General features: G+C 43.3%; 1 protein-coding gene across 2 annotated transcripts in view; it reads right to left on the bottom strand.

Annotated features, from left to right (window-relative positions):
- Positions 1-26,570, bottom strand: part of PKIA (cAMP-dependent protein kinase inhibitor alpha) — a 312,952-nt gene that overhangs the window by 16,877 nt on the left and 269,505 nt on the right. For both annotated transcript variants that reach the window (XM_078685612.1, XM_078685611.1), the window contains one exon: positions 13,442-13,619. In XM_078685612.1, coding sequence (XP_078541738.1) covers positions 13,442-13,592 — 151 coding nt within the window. In that variant the 5' untranslated portion in view covers positions 13,593-13,619. The remainder of the gene's footprint in view (positions 1-13,441; positions 13,620-26,570) is intronic.

Here is a 26,570-nt window from a genome sequence, read left to right on the forward strand (position 1 = left end):
AAAATCTAGTAGAGGTATAATAAAGGTAAATTGCAGATAGGCTCCTACGTGGTAGAGAGCAGAGCTCTTTGGTATTCTTTGAATATTCTTGGAGAATATTGCTAGATACGGCTGTCCACTTAGAGCCTATCACCTGAATATATGCCTGAGGTAATTGTTTTCTCTGCGAATAGTTAGTAGAGGTGCCTAGTGGAGCCTTTATGAAGTACAATGGGATTAAATGCCATTCCAAGATGGCTGGCCCATCGGAGATGCTATTTTGTAATTGCATGAGTGAAGTCCTTCTGAACTTTCTATGATAGGGACTGCCAACAGTCCTTTCTATATTTTGCTGAAAGAGAAAGGGTTGCCATTTTAGGAAGGAGTCATTCTTATGTGGGAAGGAGAAAGGATCAACAAAATTGAGGGTCAAATAAGACAGCAGTACACCAAACAGTAACCATTGACAACAAACTAGGTGTGATCAGCGCCACAAGTAGTGGATCTCAAAAACCCCAACAGTAGATTTTGTAAATAGGCAAAGCATGTTCCACGCTCAGCACCAAGGGCCCTCGGTAAATGATTGTGGAGAGTGTCAGCGTTGAATGGCACGGTGGGGCTAGAGGATGACAGGCAGGCATGGCATCTCCAGAGTGGGTTGGGTACCTCACCACCTGATCCTAGCCCAGAGAACCAGATATTGAAGAGAAGGAAGGGCTCCTGATCAGGAGGAGGGCCGCTCCAGGAGTAAAGCATGTTCACCAAACAGGAGAGCAGCAAACATGAGAGGCAAGGTCACATCACAAGAAGTGAGTCCAAAAGGAATGTCCTTGCAGCAAAAATCATAGTGGGTCAAAAAACAGATGGGTGCTCTACAGACCCATTGCATAGGACGAACTAGAATGGAACAGGCCGAGCGGTAGAATAATGCGCGCTGCCCTTATGGCGGTCGAGCCTGTCCCCGGGAGAAAGGAGGAGGGGGGAGCACTCCCACCTCCCCCATTTGAAACCGGAAGCACTTCAGTGCTTCTGGTTCACACGGGCACACAACAGCAGGGCCAGACTAGTTTAGACTGCCCAGTGCCCCCTCTGTTAAAAGGGGGTGTGGGGAGCAGAACATTCTCTTGTTCTTACGCTCCCCACAGGCAGAGCACCCGGGCCACCAGCGGCCCGTAATTTCTTTTTCTTTTTTGTCCCCTCTGCAGGTTTGCGGTCTCGTGACTACAAGCAACTGGTCCCTGCAGTGCGGGAATGGCGGAGGAGCTTGATCCTGGGGAAAAGCGGACAACGAGGAGCAGCGTTCGTCGCGGCGGACAACTGTGGCACATTGTTTTGCCCTACGGAACATGCTTCGCGCCTTTGAGCAGAATGTCGCCTCAGTAGATTGGAGGTTGGTGCTCATGACCCCACGGGCGCAGGTTCTATCCCCATAGTGAGCACAATTTGTTAATGTGGTATTTTCCGATAGCGAATGAGGGGCGAATGATAAATGCTCCCACTGCTTTGACCCGGTGCCGCGCTTGTTGTGGGGATCTAGGAGGGCCTCCCAGTTGAGAAGGGGTGAGTTCCTCTGGTATGTTTTGCCCGCTCTTCGAAATTGTTTCTTTTAGCGGTCGGTGGGCACAAAGTGTATGCTCCCGCCGCATGTTACCTGTTGGTGCATGATTACCCTTGCCGCGTTTTACTTTTACTTGTTGATGTTTGTGTGGATAGGGTGGTGAAGTTAGCGAGCGGTAGGCAAATTAGGTGACCTGTACATTAACACAGAAACGAAACAAATCCTTCTCTCGCATAGCCCTGTCGCATCATAGAAAGCGCCTCTGCCATGCAACGCGTTCGAGCACTACAGCAATGTGCGTTGAAGTGATGCGGACTCGGAGTCCCACTGATAAATATTAAAACTACTCCGCTTTTGATTCCTTCACTTCGCTCTCTCGCTTCAAATAAGGGCAGGAAAGGTTTGCAAGTTGACACTGACTGGCAAAGTTGAGATCTCTTCAAGTAGCGTCTGAAATTAGCGTTTACTGAAGAGGGACATTTCTGACTATTGAAAGTAGTCCTTGTGAACTAGATTCACTAAATGCCTGAGGGGCGAGGTCAGGTGACCCAATCCTGAATATAACTTAGAAAGAACTGCAGGTGGTACTAGAGAGTGGCGGTCTTAGCCGCGTGTGAAATATATCCAATCTAAGCTACTTACCACTACTTTTATGGCCAGCTTCGGTGGGAAAAGCCAGGGCTGGGGTTCCAAAAAATCTCTGCAGGTTCGGGAAACACTTGGCGAGTACTCGTGCTGCCTGTAATGTCTGATTTGCCTGTAACGGCTGTAACGAAGATGATTGAGTAGTCCAGCGTGCAGCACAAATCGCATGAATCTTTTTCCTTCACGGTGGCAATGCGGCACATTTGTTTGTAAAATACGGGTGTGTCCCGTTTTTTTCTTTCTTCTTCTACAAATCCCTTACTATTTTACTACAGCTCAGCGCTTAGTCCAGTGGGCACAGTACGTTGCCGGGAGGCGGGGGAGCAGTCGGGTCGTGTGGTGATGCGGACACCGGCACTAAGGCGGTAAGCTTACCTCCGATGCAGGGCACTTGGCAGGGAGGCTGTTATAAATCTTCCTTACGACATTGGTAGAGCTTGAGAGTCAGTTCTGTTCCATACAATAGCTCTGCGTATGGGCTATTGCTTCTGCCTAGATGTGGTTTTGAGTTGAATTCTGTCCACAAATTAAGTGGTGTTTAACTTCTGAAAGCAATGATGAATATTTATTGCATTTACATAATGACGGTCAGGTCAGCAGAAGGCACTGTGAGAGTTTTTTCCTACTATGTCCTTATGTGAAACAAAATGTAGAGGCGTATTGCTGCTCCTAATTGCTGATGCGTGGTAGGGACAGTGGTTCAGATGCGACCAGTGCTGCTTGATACCCAGATGTAAGACTGCCTCTTACATTTCAGTGTCCTCCTCGTATACATCTGTCTTGCTGCGTAGTTCACTAATGGTTCATATTACTCAGTGGGGTGTTATAATGTGATGTATTGTCGAAGCTACTACATTTAAAGGAATACGCTCTTTTGAATTTTGTAGAGACTATCATGGTTTGCATCTTTTACATCGCAAACTTGCAGAACTCGGCTCATGCTTTGACTCAAGATCCGAGCCAGACCCGTGGTTTTTGTAATTTTGCTCACTTGTAATTCATGTATCATTACTGTTCCTATTGTGAAGCGCTTAAACACCTTTTGGGTAAAGTCTACGCTCTATAAAAACGCATAAATAAAGAAATAAATTAATGGGCTGGCTCGCCCACCTCTAACTGTATGACCCGCACCAGGGGCATCCCCTGGGCTCTAAGCAAGACTTCATCTCTGAGCAATGCAAGTCTTAAATATGTTACCTTAGTCCTAAACTGCCTGATGTGGTATTATAATCCTTCGACTGCTTTCAGTGTTGAGGAATCAACCACAAAGTTGAGACGGGACAGTTGGGTAAAAGTTCCCCCCAGGGACATGGTTACTCCTAGCCCGTAAACTTTTACTCACTATTACAACCTCGTCCTTCTACTGCTGTCAGTGTTGAAGATTCTACCACAAATTTGAGACGGGACAGTTGGGTAAAAGTTACCCCCATGGACGTGGTTACTCCTAGCCCGTAAACTCTTACTCACTATTACAACCTCCCCCTTTGATAAGTAGGGGGTATTACTGGGACAGTGAAACTGGTGAGAGAACCACACACTTACACACTTCAGGTTCCCTCACGGTGTCCACGTCTTGGAGACCCCCTCCCTTCACCCAGTGTTGTACCTGTCTCCGTTCAATCTTTGGACACACCAGGCTGGTAAGAGTGGCCAGGTGGTCCCAGATCCCTCGGCATAGGTTGCACAAGGCATTTTAAGAAGCAGGCTTTTTCCTCACTTGCAATGGTAGATGCTTTGGCTCGCATACGTGGTTAGTTGGGGCGTGCTAATATTGACTACATGAATGTACTGTTGTGAATTTGCGGTGGTGCATTCCCTTTGTGGAGTTCTACAACTCCATAGTTCGGCAGTGATTTAAGGCGATTGTTTTGGGAGGTTACCTTGAGTTTGCTGACGATCCTCGGCGGCTTGAATCCCGAAGGAGGCCTGCTCCTTTTTCAAGCCTCGCCCCTGCTTCATAAATAATAGCCGCCGCCGTGTGAAGCCATTTACTACACCAGCAAAGCCTGCGGCATACCAATGGAGTGAGAAAACCGTGGTGGGCATAGGTTCAAGGAGCTGCTCATGCGTCGTTGGTGCCATAGTGTGAACAGACACGGTGTGTAGGGGAGGTCTCTGCTCTAACACCGGTATGAGGACACAGTGCTAGTATACCTGTACTGCAAGAAGTTTTTATGGTAGGGGAAAGGCCATTTGGGGGGGATACTGTCTAGCCACAAAAGAACCTGGAGATCGGACCTGAATAATCTGCTGCTCCCCATATGATCTGCCCCGTTTTTGTCTGTTGGTAAAAGACTTTGGCCACTTTACCTCTACTGAACAGTGCTAAAAGTGCATCAGCCCTCTATATGAGCTGTGATAATGTGTGGTGCCCATGAGTAGCATATGTGATTTGTCTGTTGGCAATAGATTTTGGCCACTTTACCACAACTGATCGGTGCAAATAGGGCATATGTCCTCGGTATGGACTGTGTCAATGTTTGGTTTACCTTGAGTGGCATATGTGATTTATTGTTGCCGCAGATTTTCTGACCCTATTCTGTTTGATGTAGGTTTGGGCCATTTTACCTCAACTGCTCAGTGCTAATAGGGCATATGTCCTCTGTATGAATTGTGACTGTGATTGGTTTAACATGAGTGTCATATGCGATGCACTGCCTGGCCCCGTAGCTTTTGGACCATGTTCAGTTGGCTGTAGGTGTAGGCCACTTTTACCGCTACTGGTAAGTACTAATAGTACATATGCCCACACCTTCCTTGTTCCCTTACAGGTAAGGCAACCTAAGGTATGCTGCAGGCTGCAGCCTGTCATGGCAGGATTTTCTACTGGCCTCCAGGTAACGCAAGCGCTCTCATGGATAAGGCTGATTTCAATGTCCTGCAGGTAATGCGACTGATAATACACTAAGCGTTCTCATTTAGATTTTGTGAGGTACTGGTACTATGCTTAGCGCTCTCAACGTCTCTCTGGAAAATAGGTTGCAGCAGGTAATACAATTGATAGGCTGGGCATGCTTAATGGGAATTTCTAATTTCAATGTTCCCCTCTCAGATGGAAGCTTGAGTGCAATAGAACAGAGCAGAGTGTGCCGGACGCTCTCATTGACAGTTACATGCAATGTTCCCCGTGTAGGCTAACCTAAGCGGTCAGAGTTGAAAGTCGGAGTTCAATGTTCCGCGAGTAAATGCAACTGGTGCTATGCCAGGCACTCTTAGTTAAAAAATGATTTTCAAGTGTGCCTCACCTATGTAATTGGCGTTAACCATCTGCCTCTGTTTGGTCACTTGCATATAGTATCAGTACTGATGATTTCACTACATCCCAGGCTTTCATTGTCACATCTGCAAAAGTTCCATAGGCACGCATGGGCAGTTACAAATATGCGTTAGGAGTCTTTTCCATAGGCACGCGGGTGCTGTTAGACATAGAAGTATGCATTACGGGTTTGGTGTCAAGCGGCATTTATGCACAGGTACACGTATGCATTGGCAACAGGCTATGTCGCACTAGAAGCTCTGCACCTGGGTGCTAATACACATACTCAAGATATGCTTGTAGTCTGCTACACAGGATATACTATTAAAGTATTGTGCCACACAACGCCCGGTTCCCTGCATTTTTATACAGTCGTTTTCCGGGTTTGTGTCACGTTGCATGTGCTTGGGCGCATTTTGGCGTTGGATGCATAGGTCGTAGCATTCGCACCCTGGTGTAGGTACCATTATTTTCAATCTGACTCGTATGTAGTGGCACACATTATCATATCTAGGCAGACCAGGCGGATATCAATAAGCCGGGCAGACAAACCGCACTACTCACCCAAAGGCTAGGATCACTAACCATCTGTGCTGTAACTGTTATGTGCAGCTGCACATGCGGTGACCCAATGGTGCTGTTTCCGTGAATTGCAAGCTTCTTGACCCTGTTACTCAGGGGAGAAGGGTGCAGCAGTACACCGTTATATAGTATCATGTACGGTTGGGTAAGTTTTTGGTCTGTCAGTAAGGCAATACACTGACGAATAGGCTAATTTCTCTGTTCGCTTCCAGTTTCCCCGAGGTTCGCTTCCAGTTTCCCCGAGGTCATGGTGCATAAGTCAGAAACGGGAGCATAAGTGTCGTAGAAATACACATAGGAGTCCAGGGGCAGGCTAATTAACGGCATGACCTTCCTAGTGGGCTGAGGGGGAGGACAGATAGTCGGGTAACTATGCTGTCCTGTGGCGGTAAGGTCATGATTGGTAAGCATAGTCTTCGGTCCTTAGCGGTCAAACATGTAACTCCAGGGGCAGTGACAGCCGGTAGGTAGGCTGTCGGAGTGCGGGGGCCGGGGGAGTCTTTCTTCCCAGTGGGCCTGTGGCCACCCCCGCATGCGCATCAGGGCGCAAGCTATGCAGAGTTTCTGCAGCCCCCGTTATGGAGTTTAAGGCACAGGGCATAGGGGGGGCCCGGTGGAAAGTATCTGTCCGATAAGCTGTACCCCCTGCACAAGCCGACTCCGGCGTAGTAATTTCTCGTAGTTTGCGGGGATCAGGAGGCTGCCAGTCATTGACCTTGCCGTAGGCTCTGGAGGGGACACGCAGAAAGTGTATATATGCATTGTTAGATTTACAGTAGGAGTGTCATGTGTATTAGAGTTAAGGTTAGCCATGTGACATCATCGGCCTAACAATGTATCCAGCCTTTCTGCGTAATTGTAAATAATGTTAATAAATAATGTTTTTTAATTGTGTAATAAATACTCCCCCCTAATCCAAAAATTTCCAAATTTGACTTGAAGGAGGGAGGGAGACTTCATCCGGGCAAGGGCTGGCCACAGGTAAAACAAGTAAAAAGAGGGGACTTGGGGGAGCACCAGGCCATAGAGAACAGGCCGAGCGCTAGAATAGTGCGCGCCGCCCTTATGGCGGTCGAGCCTGTCCCTGGGAGAAAGGAGGAGGGGGGAGCACTCCCACCTCCCCCATTTGCAACCGGAAGCACTAAACTTCCGGTTCACACGGGCACACAACAGCAGGGCCAGACCAGTTTAGACTGGCCAGTGCACCCCCTGTTAAAAGGGGGTGTGGGGAGCAGAACATTCTCTTGTTCTTACGCTCCCCACAGGCACAGCACCCGGGCCACCAGCGGCCCGTAATTTCTTTTTCCCCACCCACCATCCCCTAAGGCAGGTAATTTAAATGCGTTGGTCATGAATGTATTTTGACTTTTCTCTAAAAAGCTTTATTACAGATAACTCGGGTGATAGCATTAGTGTAAGCTTGATGAGTAGGTACCTGCTAATGATGTCTGTTGGTAACCGGTTTACTATGTTCATTTACATTTTATTGCAGGTATCGCAGGAAATAGAAGTAACGTAAATATGATATGTTTGCTTTGTTCTTTTACTTCATTACAGGTATCCCAGGAGATATTCAATGTGAATGCGATGTTTTGGTGAATTTATAATAAAAGTGTCAATGTGTATAAACTTGTCAAGAACAGGATCGTTTAGGACAGAGTTATCTAATTGAAGTATGTAATGTTAAATAAATGTCAGTACATGTTATTTGATATCAGTTACAAATGTCATATTTAGTTTTGTGTCTCCGGTCAGGCGGTAAGGTCATGATTGGTAAGCATAGTCTTCGGTCCTTAGCGGTCAAACATGTAACTCTAGGGTCAGTGACAGCCGGTAGGTAGGCTGTCGGGGTGTGGGGCCGGGGGATTCTTTCTTCGCAGTGGGCCTATGGCCACCCCCGCACGCGCATGCGCATCAGGGCGCAAGTATGCAGAGTTTCTGCAGCCCCCGTTATGGAGTTTAAGGCACAGGGCGCAGGGGGGGGGCCCGGTGGAAAGTATCTGTCCGATAAGCTGTACCCCCTGCGCAAGCTATGCAGAGTTTCTGCAGCCCCCGTTATGGAATTTAAGGCACAGGGCGTAGGGGGGACCCGCTGGAAAGTATCTGTCCGATAAGCTGCACTCCCTGCGCAAGCCGACTCCGGCATAGTAATTTCTCGTAGTTTGCGGGGATCAGGAGGCTGCCAGTCATTGACCTTGCCGTAGGCTCTAGAGTGGACACGCAGAAAGTGTATATATGCATTGTTAGATTTACAGTAGGAGTGTCATGTGTATTAGAGTTAAGGTTAGCTATGTGACATCATCGGCCTAACAATGTATACGGCCTTTCTGCGTAATTGTAAATAATGTTAATAAATAATGTTTTTTAATTTTGAAATAAATACGGCTGGGGGGGGGGTTACTCCCCCCTAATCCAAAAATTCCCAAATTGGTGTGGTCTCAATACTTGACTTGAAGGAGGGAGGGAGACTTCATCTGGGCAAGGGCTGGCCAGAGGTAAAAAGAGGGGACTTGGGGGAGTACCAGGCCATATGAGGTACCTCATATCACAGGGGCCGAGACAGCACAGGCGTTCTTCAGGCCAATCACCACTTGAATTTACAGAGAGAGTATCTCCATTGGGGGATTGCAGCATATGTCTCCCGCCAGCACTAGTCGGGGCAGACCAAGGCAGGGAGGATGAGCTGAGAGGCTACAGATAGTACTGACAGCCCATCTTCAAACAAGGATCGTCAGCCAAACAAGCATTCTCGACCGGAGGATTTAGCAGGAGGGGACATACGTTACTCACAGAAAAACGTATAGACAGCATGCAGCCACAAGTTAAAATTAAAAGCACGCAGCCGGTCAAAGGAAAATTGGGAGGCAGGGGTTACCATAACTTGGGCCAGGACTGCAGCAAGGATGAAACCCTCTAAAACGTGGCAGCTGAGAATCAAGCTAGCGATGGCAGTGGCAATAGTCACTCACCGAAGTCTTAAACAGAGCATGTAATTTCAAAGCTAACTTAAATGTACCACGCCATTTGGAGGCAAGTTGTGAGGCGGGTAGGGCTGAACTTGGGCTGGGACTGCGGCAACGATGTAAACTGGGAAGTAAGATTCAACGACGTATAGCGATCTTGAAGCCAAAAGCAGAACGGCAAAGAAAACAAGCTGGAGAGAAGCAGTTATAAGTACCGGTGTGAAGGAGACAATGCTGTAGGTCGAGCTGACTGTGGTATTATCTGCTTTAATGAATCGAGGTGGATGGCAGGGCATAAAGTAGGATATTCACAGATAGTTGATCCAATACCCAGGAGTAACCTTGCAAAGCTCTAGCTCGGCGGACATCTTTAATGCCATTCCATTAGGAATACCTTTGCATGCCTTTTACTTTTTTCTATCACCATTCTGCACCCTCTTAGTCATTTTAGCCTTGTCCTCCATGTTTGACAGCAGCAATGGCCCAATGATCTTGCAAAGCTCTTACCACACACCGAGTCCTCTCTGAAAAATAATATTTATAAGAAGCAGAACAAAGCATAAATGAATGGCCGTACACAACCAGCAATGCAATGCACAACCAAAAAAAGATGCATTCAAACTGAGCTACTCCTCCAAGTTTAAAAAAAGTGAAAATTATGTTTTTTGTTTCACCTCAAAGGGCAGAGCTCAGATACAGTAAGGGCATTTTATTCATCCCTTATCTTAAGTGTCTTTCCAATTGGCAATTGGACTCTTTTTGAACAACGAACATGCTTACATTACTTTCAACTATGAAGATTGACATAGTTTATTAAGAGTACTAATATTTAAAAAATATCTGAGCTTACAAAATTCGTTTTGCCTTTATAAAACTCTATATCTTCTTTCGCTTCTCTGAATAAGAGATCTTCACATTTATGAGAGAAAATCTTATTTAAACTCCGTAAGATCGAGACTGAAACTTTTACTTGACCTCCCATTTCTTTACTTTTTCGAAACCTCAGCTGCCCATCTTCAGTCTGAGGACTATTGCTAAATGATCAAATGTTTTGCCCAAGTCTCACTCTCCAGCTCATCCTTGGCGCTCTTGTCAAGGATTCTGTCCACCTGCATTTTCAAAACAAACACAAGGCCTTGTAAATCTTTATTGACTTCTCAATAAGTATATCACACACATAAATTGACAAATTTCTCTTAATCTAGACTTGGTTTTCCACCCGAGCCTTCCGCATCCACTAAGGAATAAGACCTTCATGATCTGCACTTTTTCCAGTTGCTGAAGTTATATTTTGCTCTTTGCTGGAGACAGTGCTATAAAGTAGCAAAGAACCATATGATTATCAAGCCTCAGAAAGCTTACCTACTGGTTCAATGCCACTAAAGACACATTGCTCTTGTTCAACAATTTACTGCATTCTGGGATTTGAAATCGCAGTTCACTTCATTTGAACTAACACATTTGAAAACAGGGATTAAAAAACCGAAAAGGCCAGGGTTAGAGCATTACATCCTTAGTTACTTGGAGTCATGGAGTGCCTGGTATCAACCTGTGCTCAGCATGGCCTACAGACTCTGTATACATTTGAAACTGCCTGAAGCTGACTGGATGTTCCCAAATTTGGCCATTTCTGCTGGCTTCTAGGAGGATATTTTGAAATCCACTTATGCTGTTGTTTGGTGCACCAATCACAAAGCTCGGGTAGGCTTCAGGTTCTCTCTCACTAAAGCCGGGCCCTTTAGACCTTTGAAAGTGAACAGGCTTGTGGAAGGGACTAAACTGAAGCAAGTGTGCATGAGAATGATCCCACGAGCGAGCAGAGAAGGAAACCGGAAGCGTCCTGCTGTGCGTGTCTCTCTCTCTCTCTCTCTCTCTCTCTCTCTCTCTCTCTCCCTCTCTCCCTCTCCCTCCCTCTCTCCCTCTCCCTCCCTCCCTCCCTCCTTCGCAGCTACGACACAGTAGGCTCCTCATGAGTCCCTTGGAAAAGGTGGGGTGGTTCCAGAGGGGGCCCAAGCCTGCCACAAAGGGTTTAGACCACTGTAGTTTGAAGACGAAGATAGAACCACTTGATGCCTGACCCTAAGATGGCCCCAGAAGTAGCCTCCCCCACTACTGAGGCTCAATTCAGCAAGCCTTAAGGACAGGACGCATTGGGAAAGCTACAAAGCCCACAAAGGAGAGATTTGGTGCGGGGCGAGCTGAAGAGAAGGAGACAACTGCATCTATGCCTTGACATAAGAGCCCCAAGCTGAGCTTCTGAGAGAGGTACGTCTGCAGGAGTATGCAGGGAGACTGCTCCGGAGTATGTAGGGGAGGAGCACTCCGAAGCGCGCGGGGTCCCCCTACAACTGGGACCCTGCTCAAATGCCCCACACTCACCACTGCTGCTGTGAATGGGGAAGATATGCGGGCTTTGGAACTGTCCCTTCCAACTCTCCTCTCTCCTCTCTTGACCTGGGGGAGAGCTGGAGGATGAGGCGGGTGGCGTTTCCCAGCAACACCGTGACCAGTGCTCTTGATGGAACTTTGGCGATGCCCCCTGGGCGGACACCATAACTATCTGTACTTACCGCGGTGCTCGGGCAACCCTGGCCGATGCCCGGTGGAGCTGTACTATGCAGGTGTAGAGGAGTTTGGCTCTGCTTCGCCCCTCGGCCGGCACCTACCCAGCCGGACATCGGACATTGTTTTTCTCGCCTCCCCATTGTGTTTCCCCGATTCCTTTTCACTCCCCATAAGATGTGTTTACGCGCTAATAAACCACATTATTCTGTAATTCTCATGTTTTTTTTCTCCTAAATCTATATCTGTCTATGTAATTATATATCTTGTAACTCACTGATCCTCATGTAAAGCGCTCTGATACCTCCAGTTCTAGCTAGTGCTATATAAAACTTTGCAAATAAATAAAATAAAAATGACATCACTCAACCACAGCACCAGGATTACTGGTGTACATCCTGACTATCGAACCCAGAATATCAATGACAAAATAACTAAAGAAAACTATTGCCAGATATGTCTAAATTTCCTATATATAACTCCACTTATATGTACCTACGTGGTACATCTCTAAGGTATGTAGATGTGGAGTTAAGAATATTCAATGTAAACTGTTTGATATGCACTTACATTTAAAAATGTTGTCACTCATATTGCTGTCCTGGATATTCCTTTACCACAATATTGTTGGAGTCAATATCCAGAAGTACAACCATCATCACTGCAGCCCATTTGGTAGAGAGCAAGAGGGGTTATAGCTGATGAAGCCTCAGTCTCTGGTACTTCCCTTCCTGGCTCCATCCATGGCTGTGCTGCCAAGATGCTCAAAGAGATAGAGTTGGAGAATGGCTTTACTTTTTTAGAAAATCAGAAATATAAAATGGGAATGAATTGCTGGCTCACAGACCTGCTTGATGCCCATTATCCTTCCAGGCCCACAATCTGCAGCACTCAAGACAGCAATCCAATAATAATCAGCAGCTAATTACAATTCTAAATGACAATGTTGTCTTGTTTTGCAAACAGCAGCCCTTCTTGGTCAGGTTCTGCCGTCCCCCCATCATGGGAATGGAAGCCTATCCACGGTTGAGCTACTAGATCTGCTTCTTACCAGTAGAGTCTTGGGCAACATGGAGATGCTTTTTATTTCTTTTCTATGGGGATACGTTTGAAAATCTGCTGGTGTCCCTAGCCAGTTAAGAATTAGTCAATAAGGGATTTGAGAATCCAGTATCTAATGCCCCCCCCCACAAAGCAGTTACACATCATGTAGTCACACCATGATACTTTAAAAAGGAATATCCTACTGATCACACTTTTAACAAACCATTATTTTACACCACCAGGTTGAGTAAGTGGATGTGGAGAATTTAGCAAGCATGGAAAAGCCATATAAGGATTCGTATTATCTAAATGCAATGATGAATATAGTATCTTACATCCAGCTATTTGCCACTACCACACACTATAGGCTCTTTTACTATTTACAGTATACCCCTTTAAAACCTATGTACCCAATATAATATTTAATATTCACTAATATTTTTCATGACATTGTATCTGATTCTCTTCCTTCAGCAGCCTGCTTCCCTTTTTGTTTTGTTTCTCTCTATCTCTACACTCTATTGTATAATGAATGATAGTTTTGCTAAGAATAAGAATGTGTAAAAGGTAAGGTTAGGACTTCTGGTATTAGAGTATAATTACTTCTGATATTAGAGTATAATTATGAATATTTTTTTACATGAACTTGCCTTTCACTTTTGTGCTTTGAACATTTCCATAATTAGCCATATTAAAAATCTTAAACCTATATACACACTTGCTTCCATGTTATAAGGCTTTCTAATATTTTCTAATATATTTTGCTGTAGTAACAGTGATATGAAAAATATTTTTCATAATGTTATGTTTGTCAGCAATATTACGGCTGTGTTCTAAATTGTCATAACTTACCGGCTTTATTTATGTCCAGTTCTGACAGTTTATGGGCTAGTTCACTGGCGTTTGCGCTCTCCGGGGAATTGAGGATATCATGAACGGCATTCCGGCGACCTGTTCTTCCTGATGCAATGAAATCTGCATAGGTAGACTCCACATCACTCATTGCTACCAAGTATCCACATAGCAGTATCTAGGAGAAACAATGACGTCAGGGTAAGTGAAAGATGACCAGATTAACTTAATATACTTTTAGATGGACACAGTCTGATCTGGTGTGGTGTGAAATATCAGCAGTCAGAAAAGCAAAACAAGCAGAAAGGATTTTACAATAGCATTGGCAGGGAATGGGATAGAATAAAGATGCAATGTGCATCAGAAACGTCCTGCTATCACATCAGTCTCTAAACACAAAGACAAAACTAAAGCAGTTTTACAGGTAAGAAAAAATACTGGCACTGAAGGGAACTCGCGTTTGTGTGTGGATATGCTCCTTTCAAGAGATCAAAATTAGGTCACTCAGAGTGAAGGTAACAGTGGTGCGGGTCGGCTGACCATTGCCCCATGCTATATGCTGTAGTGGGTGGAAGCAAAGTGTGAATGATACAACAGACCAATGGATGAAGCGATGTGGCCGAAGGCCCGTATTTGTAAGTATATTATACATATTTTAGTAAAATAAAAACGGTTTGGTTAATGTCAGACCTAAAAAGGGTCAAACTTCCAGAATGCCACAATCTACAACAAGCATGGCAATAGCAGTAGGTCAGGCTTTAAAGGAATGCTGCATGGTACTGTGAAGCATTACAGGAAAATAGTATGGGCATACATATGTATTTCTGTGGAAGCTAAGAACCGTAGAATGATATTGGTGTAGGTTAAAAGGTCAGGTGGCAGTTGCACTGTCAAGGCAGACCTAAAAATCCATGTACTTTAAATACTGCCTTCCTCCCATCTGTGCTGCTGACCGCGAAAAACAACATAAATTATCTAGTCATCTAAGATGCTTTAATAGCATTTTAATATCATGTGTGTAACCCTGCAACTAGATAAATAAATAAAACGATCACAACTGCTACGAGGGCAAGGACTATTTTTGTGGAAGCACACACCTTCTGCCCAATCAAAACATTTACTCCTGACTCCTAACAGGTAGGCTCAGCCCCTCTCTAGTGAAGATCACATAACTGGCGACAGCTGTACTGTCAAGCCAAAACATACAAAAGAGAGAACGTGTTTATAGTGTACATTTGATAAGAGCAATTGTAAAATGTATAAATACTAATGGAATATCAGGCTATGGAACTGAAGTGAGCCAAAGAGTTAAGTAGAGATCGGTATCAGGTACAGAGACAATTATTAACAGAAACTATTAGAATGATACAGAATGAAACATAAAACACGTCCAACAATAAAAAAAGACTAATTTGAAAACAAGCACTGGGTTAAAAGCACAGCAAATACATAGGTCTGATACTAAATTACATACATTTATGATAAGGGGTTTAGACATACAATGAATTAGAAATAGAGTATTTAAATTATGTATTATAATCAAGGATGGCAACCTGAAGACTTGATAACAGGCCTACGATACACTTTATGAAAACAATGTTAAGAGAAAAACGAATTTTGGCAAAGCCAATAGAATAGACAGTTGGTTGTGTAGTACATAAAAAGAAACACAGAGCATACAAGCACGCGTGTTAGAGAAACACTCCTACAGCTATATATGTTCACACGATCCAAGACATCTATTGACACGCTTACAGTCAGAGGTCAAATAAATGCAAGCGAAGGGCAGTAGAGAGAAAGGTGGTATTGATTGTGTCATAATACGTCCTGCCTAACATGATTTATATACTGCAAGACTGCATCACTTTGAAGCATGTAGATATTCTCTGAAATGCAGTGGAAGTCTTGCTTCTATTGATGATCCCCTCTGGATGAGAATAGTATGAACTAGCATTGGCAAAGCAAGTAGGTTTCACCTATGTGAGATCTATTGGCTTGGTCAATGTTTTTTTACATAGCTTACAGTAAAACAGAAGTGGTATAATATGATGCAATATTAGTAAAAACAGTCCAAGCAGTTGGGGGTGCACGCAACACAGGTGAAGCCAAAAATGGATCCTGAACCCTCACGCACGGACACTAAGGGGCATATTTACAAAGAAGTGGTGGAGTGCTGTGTTAGCCTCCTTGGCTTAACACCGTGCTCGACCACTTCAGAAACGCAGGGCTGCACCATATTTACAAGAATAGGGTGCAGCCCTGCGGTTTCCCCAGAGCTGCCGCTAATTTAGCTGCCTAGCGCCAATGCAATCAACCTTGCACCATAGTGCAAGGGTGCCTTTGTTGAAGGGAAGGATTGTTTATATGTTAGGAATGTATCAAAAATTGTGTTTTGAAACGTCTATGTGTGCTGCCTAATGCAGCACAGATAGAAGTTGCAACACGTCATTTTCTTTTAATGATTGTTTATGTGCAGGAAGTGACACCTTCCTACACATAAACAATCACTGACTTTTTGCTGTTTCTACGTGTGCTGAACAACGCAGCACACATGGAAGCAGCAAAAACGAGGAGAAATTAAACATTTCTTCTTGTGCCAGGGAAAGACCAGGTTTTCCCTGGTCTTAATTTTGGCGCTGCCGACCAAATTTATACCACTCTTATCAATGTGGGGCAGCGTAAAAATCAATGGGTGTTGTGGTGGAACACCCACCACAACACCTATTGCCAGCCCCTTTCATGTTAAGCATAGCATGAAAGGGTGCCTTATTTACAACACAACGTTAAGCCACGTTAAGTGGCATAATGCCGCCTTGTGAATAAGGCGAAGCCCCTATCGCTACCACAACGTCCAGAAAAGTGAAGTTGTAGTGGCGATAGGGGCTTCTATATATGCCCCTCAGTGGCATTCTTCATTGCTGGAGTCGCTCCCAACCTGCAACATATCCTGCTGTAGTAGGCTTATCATGAGCTCTTTTGTGAATGACTGTATATATGTATAAGTCTGATTGTTGTTTCAGGGATACTATTTCTTGAAGGTGTGGTTTTTGATCATCTTATGAGGCCCTACAGTTAAAATTGTATCTTGCGGGACAACAGTCTTTTACTCATTGTCTTATTAGACAAGATTAAAATCTGAGTGGCAGGTGGGGGATTAGCTACCTGTCTAGTTTCTATGATAAGATCTTCCCCTTAAGAGCATGCCCATCAGTCATAGGGTCACACGGCCAATCATTTTGTGCTGAATAACTTCTAATTGCCTAACCAGTGATCTGTTTTTTGTGGGTAAACAGAAGAGGAATGTTAAGGAAAGTACGGGATAACTCCTGCCTGAATGATTCTTCAAAATGGGGATTAATCACAGAAAATGTAATAGGAAGTACCTAAAAAGCTGTTTAGGGACTTACATTTTTTCTCACATGTTCTATTTTTTGAGGAAGCATCTTTACTCCTACTGCTGGTAGCCCACCTAAGTTTATGTACTCCTCACAGACCATCCACTCACAGCAGACCATGGTCAAATGCTGTCATACAAGCAGACTATAATATCACTTGTCTAGGCTGAGCTTGTTGTCTAATACCACGGCTGCAGGGTTTCTGGTTAATTGCATCGTAGTTAGTGAATAATATAACGTATTCGATTAGCCCAACCGGCTAGTCATTCGAAGCGGTTCTGACCGGACCTCAGAGTCTTCCAGCTGGTCGGAACCGCACCGTAATCCCCTATGGATGGCGTTTCCGCCTTCAGGATTACGATGCCGGTTTCCCACAGCCTTTCCGTGCCAGCCTTTCTAACACGGAAAGGCTGTCGGAAAGCGACTTTGGGGGCCCTCTAACATGGCCCCTTAACTCTGCAGCCTAGGGTTGGTGGCCGAGGGAGTACCTAGGTCATCCCCTGTAAAGTCATGCACTGTGTGGCAGGCACCATGGGGTGCCTGCTACAGGGTGCAAGGGTTTACACACACAACCTTTTCTTTATGGGAGCCTATATTACTGCTGATTTATGGCTGTAACACAAGCTCCCATAGAGAAATGCGAGTATTCGACTGAACAGTGTTCGGTCTCATCATAATCTGGCAGTCGGAACCTCCGACTGGAGATCGGTCGGTCCCTAGACCAAGACGGTCAGAGGCAATTTCGACCGACATCATAATAAGACCCTTAGAGTTTTGCAGAATGGGAAAATTGCTCAAACGTTTTGGTTCTCTACTCCTACCAATCTGATGAATCCCCCTCCTCATTAAGAGTTGGTGAAAGTGTCATGTTCCTGCAAGTAGAATCTCCCTCCACTGGATCTGCTGACAAAGACTTTTGATTTGGTGATCCAACCACCAAAGGACAATCATCGTCCTCGATTTTGATTTTCATGACTCACAGATTTTCCCTCCCTGGCTCAGCCATGCAAGGGATATAAAAAACTGAAACAGTCACACATGATCAGAACGTTTCATGACAGGCAGATAATTGGTGCTAGAAAAATACAGACTTCGTGTCTCCCTAATCATAAGTATATCTGAAGAGATCACACTACACTGAGGTATGAGAAAGGAGTGGAATGCCATTGCACATTCAGTACATTCCCTGTCAATATAGAGATCACTTCCAGCAGTGATGGTAGCATTGAACTCTTTAAGATTATCTCATGCAGTTACCAATGCAGTGCATTTATGGTTCTCAAGCAATTCTTGGACTCTTTGGTATATTCACTTATCTGTAACACGCAATTCAATCTCAAACATACAAAGTTGGCACTTAATTTAATTACATTCAACTGCAATGTCTGCATGCATAAACACTCTCTAAAAACTAACACTTTAACCGTTTCATTTTATATATAGAAGCATAATATTTGATATTTATTCTTTTGGCGGTTGTACATTTATGTTTTGTTTGAAGATTTGAAAAACACATTTGTTCAAAGTATTTAATTGGCATTTTTATTAAGGTGAAAAAAATACAGACTAGAAATCAAAAAAATTGAAGAAATTAGTACAATTGTCTAGACATGTACGTAAATGAAACACAAATGATCTTAATCGCCAGGTTCCACAGAGATTTAGAGCTTGAAATTGTATATTAGGATTGTTTTTAGTGGTTTCATTAGGGTCTACCTGTGGACAGCAAGACCCTGATACCATAACACCACACAGCACAATCTGTAAAACGCATTGTACACAATACTATAAAATATACAGGTATATTGTCCAGCAAATTTTAGCTTAAAGGAGTGATGAGGCATAATAGTACATTTTTATATGTTTTTTTTATTTGCATTATGGTTTATTTAAAAATGTGTACTCTTTAAGTTTGAGTACTGCTTTCATTGGTGTCACACAGATGATTGTTGAAGGCAGTAGTTTTTTTACAGAGCGTAGTACAGAAAAAAATAACTGGCAATGCCAAAAGCTGTTGCTTTAAACTGCTAACACATCCAAACAGAATGCAGATACCTGAATGCTTATATGTGCATAAAATGGTGTTTGGACAAAATATCATCAAAAAAATATCATGTTACAGAAATATTGTGTCAAGAATTTCGAGATCTGATAGATATCATGGTAGGTATATCGAAAGTTAAAATATTTTTCCAAGTGTTATTTTTCGAATAGCGATAAAAAAGATATCGATGTAGTAAAGATCATTGGATATTATCTCATTTTTTAGAGTAAAATAATATATAATGTATTTTTTTTATCCTGTGTTTATTTTTTTATGTTTTAATGTTAGAAGAATTGTTTTTTAAAAAATGGTTATAATTTCTAATTTTTATTGTTTTAATATTATTTTAAGAATTGGACTTTCATTTGTAGTGGAAAGTTGTGTTAATAGGGGATAAGGGTGGGGAGATTTTTAAAAAAAATGGGTATTATAATTTTTCATTTATGTTCATATATTTTTTTAGATATGCAAATGTTTTAATTAATTTTTAAATGTATTTTATTACAGTGTATCTTTTTAATTTTTTTAATTTAAGGTTAAATAAAATATATTTTAATGATTTTTTGAAAATAAAATAAGCAAATTTGTGAACATTTAAAAATATTTTTTATTTCTATTTATTTATATGTTCAAATTAAAATTGATAATATTTGTGTATGGAATTTTTATATTGTATTAAAAAAATGAAAATTTATTTTTTTGAAAAAATATTAGTTATACTTTGAATGGTAGAAAATAGTATTTACTATTTTGGAAATGTTAATACTAAAAGAAATAACTATTTAATTACATGTTTTATATCAAAGTACCAGAGTGCCTGGGAAAACATTGGGGAGTGATCCTAATGAGGGTGCCTCCAGTTCCCCCTTCAGAGTAAGGGGGAGGTGTGCAGTGATCCAGACAGGTCCCAGTATGGTAAGGATAGGTAGGAGGTTATGGTGGGCGGAGACCCAGAGTGCCTTTTTCCGGCCCCAGTGTTTGGGTTTCTTACAGAGGGGGCACAATCAGGTGGACTTGATCTGTACCAAGACCATCCACTGTGTCAGGGGAGCTGGTTGGGGCCACTGCAATAGGTGCCCTACCAGCTCTGATTCTGGGGGTACCATTCCACAGCAGAGGGTACGGCGGACCAGATTGAGGGGAATGCTTTGGAAACAGTACGCAGTGGGATGACAAGTGGGCCAGGGGTTTCCTGCTCTGAGAACAGAACACCACCAAACTGACCCTGATGAGGCCACTTCTGACTGCGAGGGCTCCATGTGCTGTCACAGGGCGCCAGGCAGACTTTTGCATGACACAGACAGAGAGTGTCACCCTAGAGCGGCTGGTGGTTCCCTCGAAAGTCCTAGCTCGCCAGGCCCATATTCAGACTAAGGGGACAGACCATGGGTTGTAGGACCAGTTTCAGGATACCACCCCATAACTGGTGAGAGGTAGAGTGGAAAAGGGTGCAAGACACCCAGGGCTACTGCCCTCCACTCTGAGAAACCACAGAGGACAGAGGTCCTTGGATGACGAGGGGCTAGTATGTTGACACTGACAGCTGTCAGTGACATCTGTTGCTTACTGTCCTTATGGACAGAGGTCTTCTTGGGTTGGGGACAGAAGTCTTATCTAAGGGTTGGAATGAGCGACATCACTTTGTTGGCCATGGTAGTACTGTCTGCCTACTGGCATGTATCAGTGAGCAAGTTAAGCTTATGGGCTGCACAGATAAACCAAATTAAGAGAGGCATTGAACAGACTAGTGCCCCTGCAGTAGAAGGCCATTATCCACATTCAATCGTCTAAGCAGGGTAGTCCATCAAGGTATTAATAAATCTCCTCTGGCTTTAAGTTGTGTTGGAAATTACACTTTCTGCGGAGTCATCCCCACATTTTTTACCTTCCTCCTCCCGTTTTTGATAAATTTGTTTTTGTTGGCTTTAGGACTCTGTGCGCATCTAAACATGGTAGTATTGGCTCATACCCAATCGGCATATTTAATTTTCTTATAAGACCCAAGTAACGTGCACTAAATGAGCCCAGGGCCTGTAAATTAAATGGTACTAGTGGGCCTACAGCACTGATTATGACACTCATTTAAGTAGCCCTTTAAACATTGCTCAGGCCTGCCATTGCAAAGCATGTGTGTGCAGTTTAATCTGCCATTTCTGACCTGGTTAAATAAACTGGAACATCTACGCATTTTCGATAACGGAGTCCATAGACTTTTAGTTAAAACCAAGATAGACATTTTCAGGATCAGACTATGTATGTTCAGAAATAGCAAAATCAGTTAAAATATTTGAATGCAAGGGTATGTTTATATCATACTTTGTGTAAGCCAGACCATATTTTGCTATAATTGATGTGTACAACAACTGTGGGTGGGTGGGGTATTTAAGAGTGTGGCCCGGAGAAGTTGGGTAAACGGGGAGTGTTGTCTCCAGCAGCGCCATATGGTATTTGAAGTTTGTCGGGTTGGGTGAGAGAACGACGTACCTTACAGGATTTGCTGACGCAGAGGGGTGGAGCTTTGAGTTCGTACTTTAATTGGGAAACAGCAGTAATTAATTCATCAACGGTTGTGCTGATGGAATGAGATGCCGAAAAAACGACACGATTCTGTTACATGAGGAAGGTAGGAATGATATTGGGTGACGCCTGGTTAATTGAGAAACATCGCTTTTGGATGAATAGGGATTTCCTGGGGATGGAGGCACATGGGTTTTATGCGGGAAGGTATAGCTGTTGGGAGAGATTGTTCTGGGCACATTTTGATTATGCAGAGATGTGGGTTTAGCGGGAAAAGGTCTTTTAATTTTGCAATTGGTTTGCTTGTTGTAACTTTTAAACGAATGCACATAGATTTGGGAATGTAAATTAATATCATTGTTTTAACATTTGTAGTGAATCCCTGAAGAAGGGCTAAATAACAGCTCGAAATGCATTGCGTAAAAAGAGACCTTACATTGAAGATGGTTTATGTATATGTCCTGAATCAGAAAAAGGCCCGGATCGGATATAGTTGAAATTGTTGTATACTAAACAGACCCACATGTGACAAGAGCAAGACTTTTGGAAGAAAATGATATTTAGAATAAAATTGGATTAAACTTGGACTAGCTGTAAAGTATGTTGTGAGTGAATCACGGAGATGTTGTGCATCCGCTGGGAGTGAAATTTCGCTCCATTTTTGATGATAAATACATCTTTTGCCAGACTGAATCCTACCTTTTTGATACATATAAGTCACCCCTCAGATAGACTCTGGACAGCCCAGATGGCAGGGTGCAATGTATTTAAAAAGTACGACATGTCCTGGTTGTGGATAACTCTTAAATTCATTTTTCACTACCGCGAGGTCTATCTCTCCCGTGGGATAACATTCGAGTTGCCTTATTAAATTTTAAAAGTGTAATTTCCAAATGGGAAGAGATAGCTGGTTAATGTTTGATGTCTCTGGAATCCTAATTCAAAACTTAAGCTATGGGGAGAGCTGAGAAAACGGGATCAACAACAACCAGTAAGCCACTTCTTCGCTTACCATTGCTCAGTAAAGTAGCTGAACCCCTTGCTTGTAACATACAGAATGCATTAATTGGGGGTGCTCCTTAGGAGTGGGCAGCGGAGACAAAGTCGCACAAAGGACACCCCCTGACTTATCTTGCAATATTGTAGCTACTACTTCCAAAAGAAGTGAAAATGCGGCTGCTATAGCTTTAGTCTCCAAAGGGGTAATAGGGACAGAGCCCTATGTATTGGCAGAAGGTCTAACTGGTGGACTGTTGCTACCCTCGGACTCTATATCTCACACAGAGCCCCAGAAAAGACAGGCACAAGAAGATAAGCCCCTAGGAGAGCCCAATGAATTTTGTAACAGAGAATTTACCGCTTACCCCAGATTGTACTGCGGCATCTGCACTGGCACTGTCCCCAAAAGACTTTGATACTAAGCTGATTCTGGGCAACGACAGAATAACTGGTGAAATAATGGAAGAAGCTGCGGACACGGATACTATTGAGGGGATAGATATGGATGAAGAATATGTAGATTATTTGGATACTACAAGTTGTTCCTCTTCGAGCGTAAATAAAATTGCTGTCATAAAGAAAGGAAGAGGCAAACCTAAGAATAAGGTGGAAAAGATAACCAGCAAACCGAAAGTCTCCGCCTCAATGGAAAGGGATATCGCAGAAAATAGCCCTTTGCGGAAATGGGTGCAGGCGAAAGGGTGTGTAAATCTATGGCCCTACGTTTGTCCGGAAACATCCCGACTGAAGTAACTTTAATTCCTGACAAAACGTACAAGTCTGATAGAACTATGCTTAAGTCTCATACAAAGCCACCAGAGGTGGGTCAATCTGTGGTAATAGATTCTACAACAACTGCTATCACTGCCTCAGCCTTATCCGCTGTTACGATTTTAACCTCAACCTCGACCTTAGCTCCTGTTTTAACACCGTTAGCGACAGTAACATCAGTTTTAAGTACACCACCGTTGCTTATTACCAAGGCTCTTGATAGCGGAACTAGCAATCCACCTAATTTGCCCTCAGCTTCTGTACAGCCCAGTATGACCTTGGCGACGGGCAGCCAAGAGGAAACACCATCATCATCACTTAGTTTGATTTTGCGACTTCTTAACGAGCAAAGGCAAGAGGCCCAAGAACATTATCAGCAGATGCGAGAAGACAATAGTAAAACGCAGTCTTCGCTACAAGAGTTGGCTGGCAAACTGGGCTACATGTCTCATGAGGTCGAAGAGCTACAGCAAAGAGTTGTTGATACTGAAGATAGATCAACTCATACAGAAACTATCGTTAACAGACACAAGACCCAGATTGAGATTATGCAGGCCAAACTTGAGGACATGGAAAATCGGCAACGCCGACAAAATCTCCGACTATTTGGGATTGCGGAAGGGGCCGAAGGAGCTGATCCTAGGGCATGTATTGTACAGCTACTTCAGAAGGCATTTCCCAACCTTTCTGATTGGGACGTGGACTCGCAGATACAACGGGCACATAGGCTACCACTGACACAAAAAAACAAGGTGGGTCAATACCCTCGCCCATTTTTGATCAACATAGGAAACTTTTTACTGCAACAAGCCATCTCATTAAAGGCAAGACCTAACACCCCAATCTCAATAGACTCTGCTACTTTCTTTATGCGCTCGGATCTAAGCAAATCCACAATGGCGAGGTGGTGGAGACTGCGCCAATATATTGATCCGATAAAGGCTCTGGGCGGACAAGCCTTCTTACAGGAACCAGCAAGACTATTTTTTTCAGGATGAGAAGGAAGCTGAACAAGCTGTAACTAAATGGCAAACAGAGGCTGCAGACAAGAGGGCGACATAAATGATAACTGTACCTACTATGCAGATTTTTACTTTTTTTTTTGGAACTGACCGGAAAGATGCTTGGATAATTAATCTTTTTTGAATCAACTGCGATTAAAGGATAATAATATTTGCTTTGAAAATTTTGAAAACTGGTCAGAAAGTTGGTTGGACAATTGACGATGACTCAAGTTCAACACCGAATGTTTTTTTTTTTAGCTCCCTTTTTATTTAATTGCCAGCTTTCTCTTGTCTTCTATATATAAACCCTTTTTTCCCTTTCTCTCTTGCTTTCTTTAGGTTTTTGGTAGGATTGGTTGGGCAACATTAGTAAAATGAAGGTAGCACTAGCACTGGCCGGATCCCCGTAGCTGTGACTCTGTATAGCTGCCCATTCTTCGGCAGCTGGGTCCAATGGGGAGGTCTCCTCTGAGGGTTAAGGGGGATTTTTTGGGGGGGGTCTGAGGGAGGGTAGAGGGTGGGTTTTGGGGAGGGGGAAGTAATTGGGGTAAAAAATGCATCATGAGGTTAACTAGTTTGGAGATAATGCATTTTTCAAACATGAGAATACAATTCATTTAAGATGTATCAATTAAGATGCCTGGCATGGAACGTGGCGGGTTTGAATAGCAGGAACAAGAGAAGATTAGTGTTTGAAGAGCTAAAAATGTATAATTCACATATAGTCGTAATTTCTGAGACTCACATTGCATATAAAGACTGAAACTTACTTAAACAATTGGGGTATGATGTTCTTGTATGCACCGACTTAAATATTTCAATACAGGGGTAGCTATTTTAAAACAAAGGCAAGTCAGAGCAGGAATTGATAAGACCTCTGCTGATAAAGCAGGTAGATGGGCCATAGCCCAGTTGATACTTGAAGGATGTAAATATACATTTTGTGGCATTTATGCTTTGAACATAGATGAACCCAAAATTGTTGATCAAGTTAATATGAAGTTGCTTGGCTGGGAGGGAGAGCATATAGTAATGGGGAATTTTAATTATATAATGAACTATAGTATAGACACTACTAGGCGGGGGTCGTTTCAGAGACTGAGGAAGACACGGGCCGCTATTTTTGATCTCGCTCGTATTCATGCTATAAAAGACGCATGGCGGCATTTATTTCCAAGCACAGCTGGCTATACGTACTACTCTGCTGCACACAAACTATGCTCGCGTATAGATATGGCTTGGGTATCGGACAGGATCCTTGAATCAAGCACTATGGTAATCTGCCCGAGAGTTACCTCGGATCACAATCCTATTATGTTGTCTTTTAATGTAGCAGCAGGGAGACAAGGTCCTAGGTCGTTTTTATTTCCTAGATATTTATTTCTAAATTCAGACTTTCTAAGACAATTAAAAGATCATCTGAAAGAATTCATTAGCATAAACACTGATTCCACTTCACCATTAGTAGTCTGAGATGCTTGCAAAGCCAGCATACGGGGTTTTGCATAACAATTTATATGGAGACAAAACAAGGAACGTAAATGCCTAGATGAGAAAACCATCGCTGATATAACATCGATAGAGAATCAATTAGCCGACGCTTTACTTTTAGGGTCGGCAAGAGTAGAAGAATTGGGTCACAATTTAATAGAATTAAAATCTGCCCTTAAAAATACTTTTAGGGAAAAAAGTATTGCTAAATTAAAAAAATATCAATTGTCACAATATGAAAGTGGCGAAAAGATAGGTACGATTTTGGCATATAAGGTAGCTAAGGATAGGGCCAAAATGACTAATAAAGAAATAAAGGGGGCTAATAATCAGATATATAACCGCCCTAAAATGATTCTGCAACAATTTGCTAAGTACTATCAAGAACTTTACACTCCCGAAAAGCAGACAGTTAAAGAGGAAATTCTAAGATATATCTCTATAAGTAAAATCAAAAGTATGGGGGATGAATATTCTGAAGCACTAACAGGTGACATTACAGGAGCAGAAATTAGATTAGCTATTAATTCCTTACCAAAAACAACAAGTGATGGACTGAATGTGGATCAATGTCACACACTCCCCCAGTCAAAAGATCTGGGCCCAAATCCATCGTTTTTTTGCACTCCACACCACCCTGGGTTAGACAATGGCGATATGCAAATCAGCTCTGACCCTGTTGCCCCATGGGAACAGTCCAGTCCGAACTACAAAAGCCATGTCCTTCCCAGAACGGAATCAAGCATCCGAGGACCGGACCGGTTTCGAGGTAACACCTCTCTTCAGCCCGGCTAGCTTGACTCCAAGTGGTGTGGAGTGCCTGGGACCCACGTCTGGGCATCCCCAGCGCACTTAGGGCGGCAATTGCAAAAACAACAAGTGATGGACTGAATGTGGATCAATGTCAC

This window comes from Lissotriton helveticus, chromosome 4_1, assembly GCF_964261635.1.
Source record: "Lissotriton helveticus chromosome 4_1, aLisHel1.1, whole genome shotgun sequence".
In the NCBI taxonomy this organism is placed as follows: domain Eukaryota; kingdom Metazoa; phylum Chordata; class Amphibia; order Caudata; family Salamandridae; genus Lissotriton; species Lissotriton helveticus.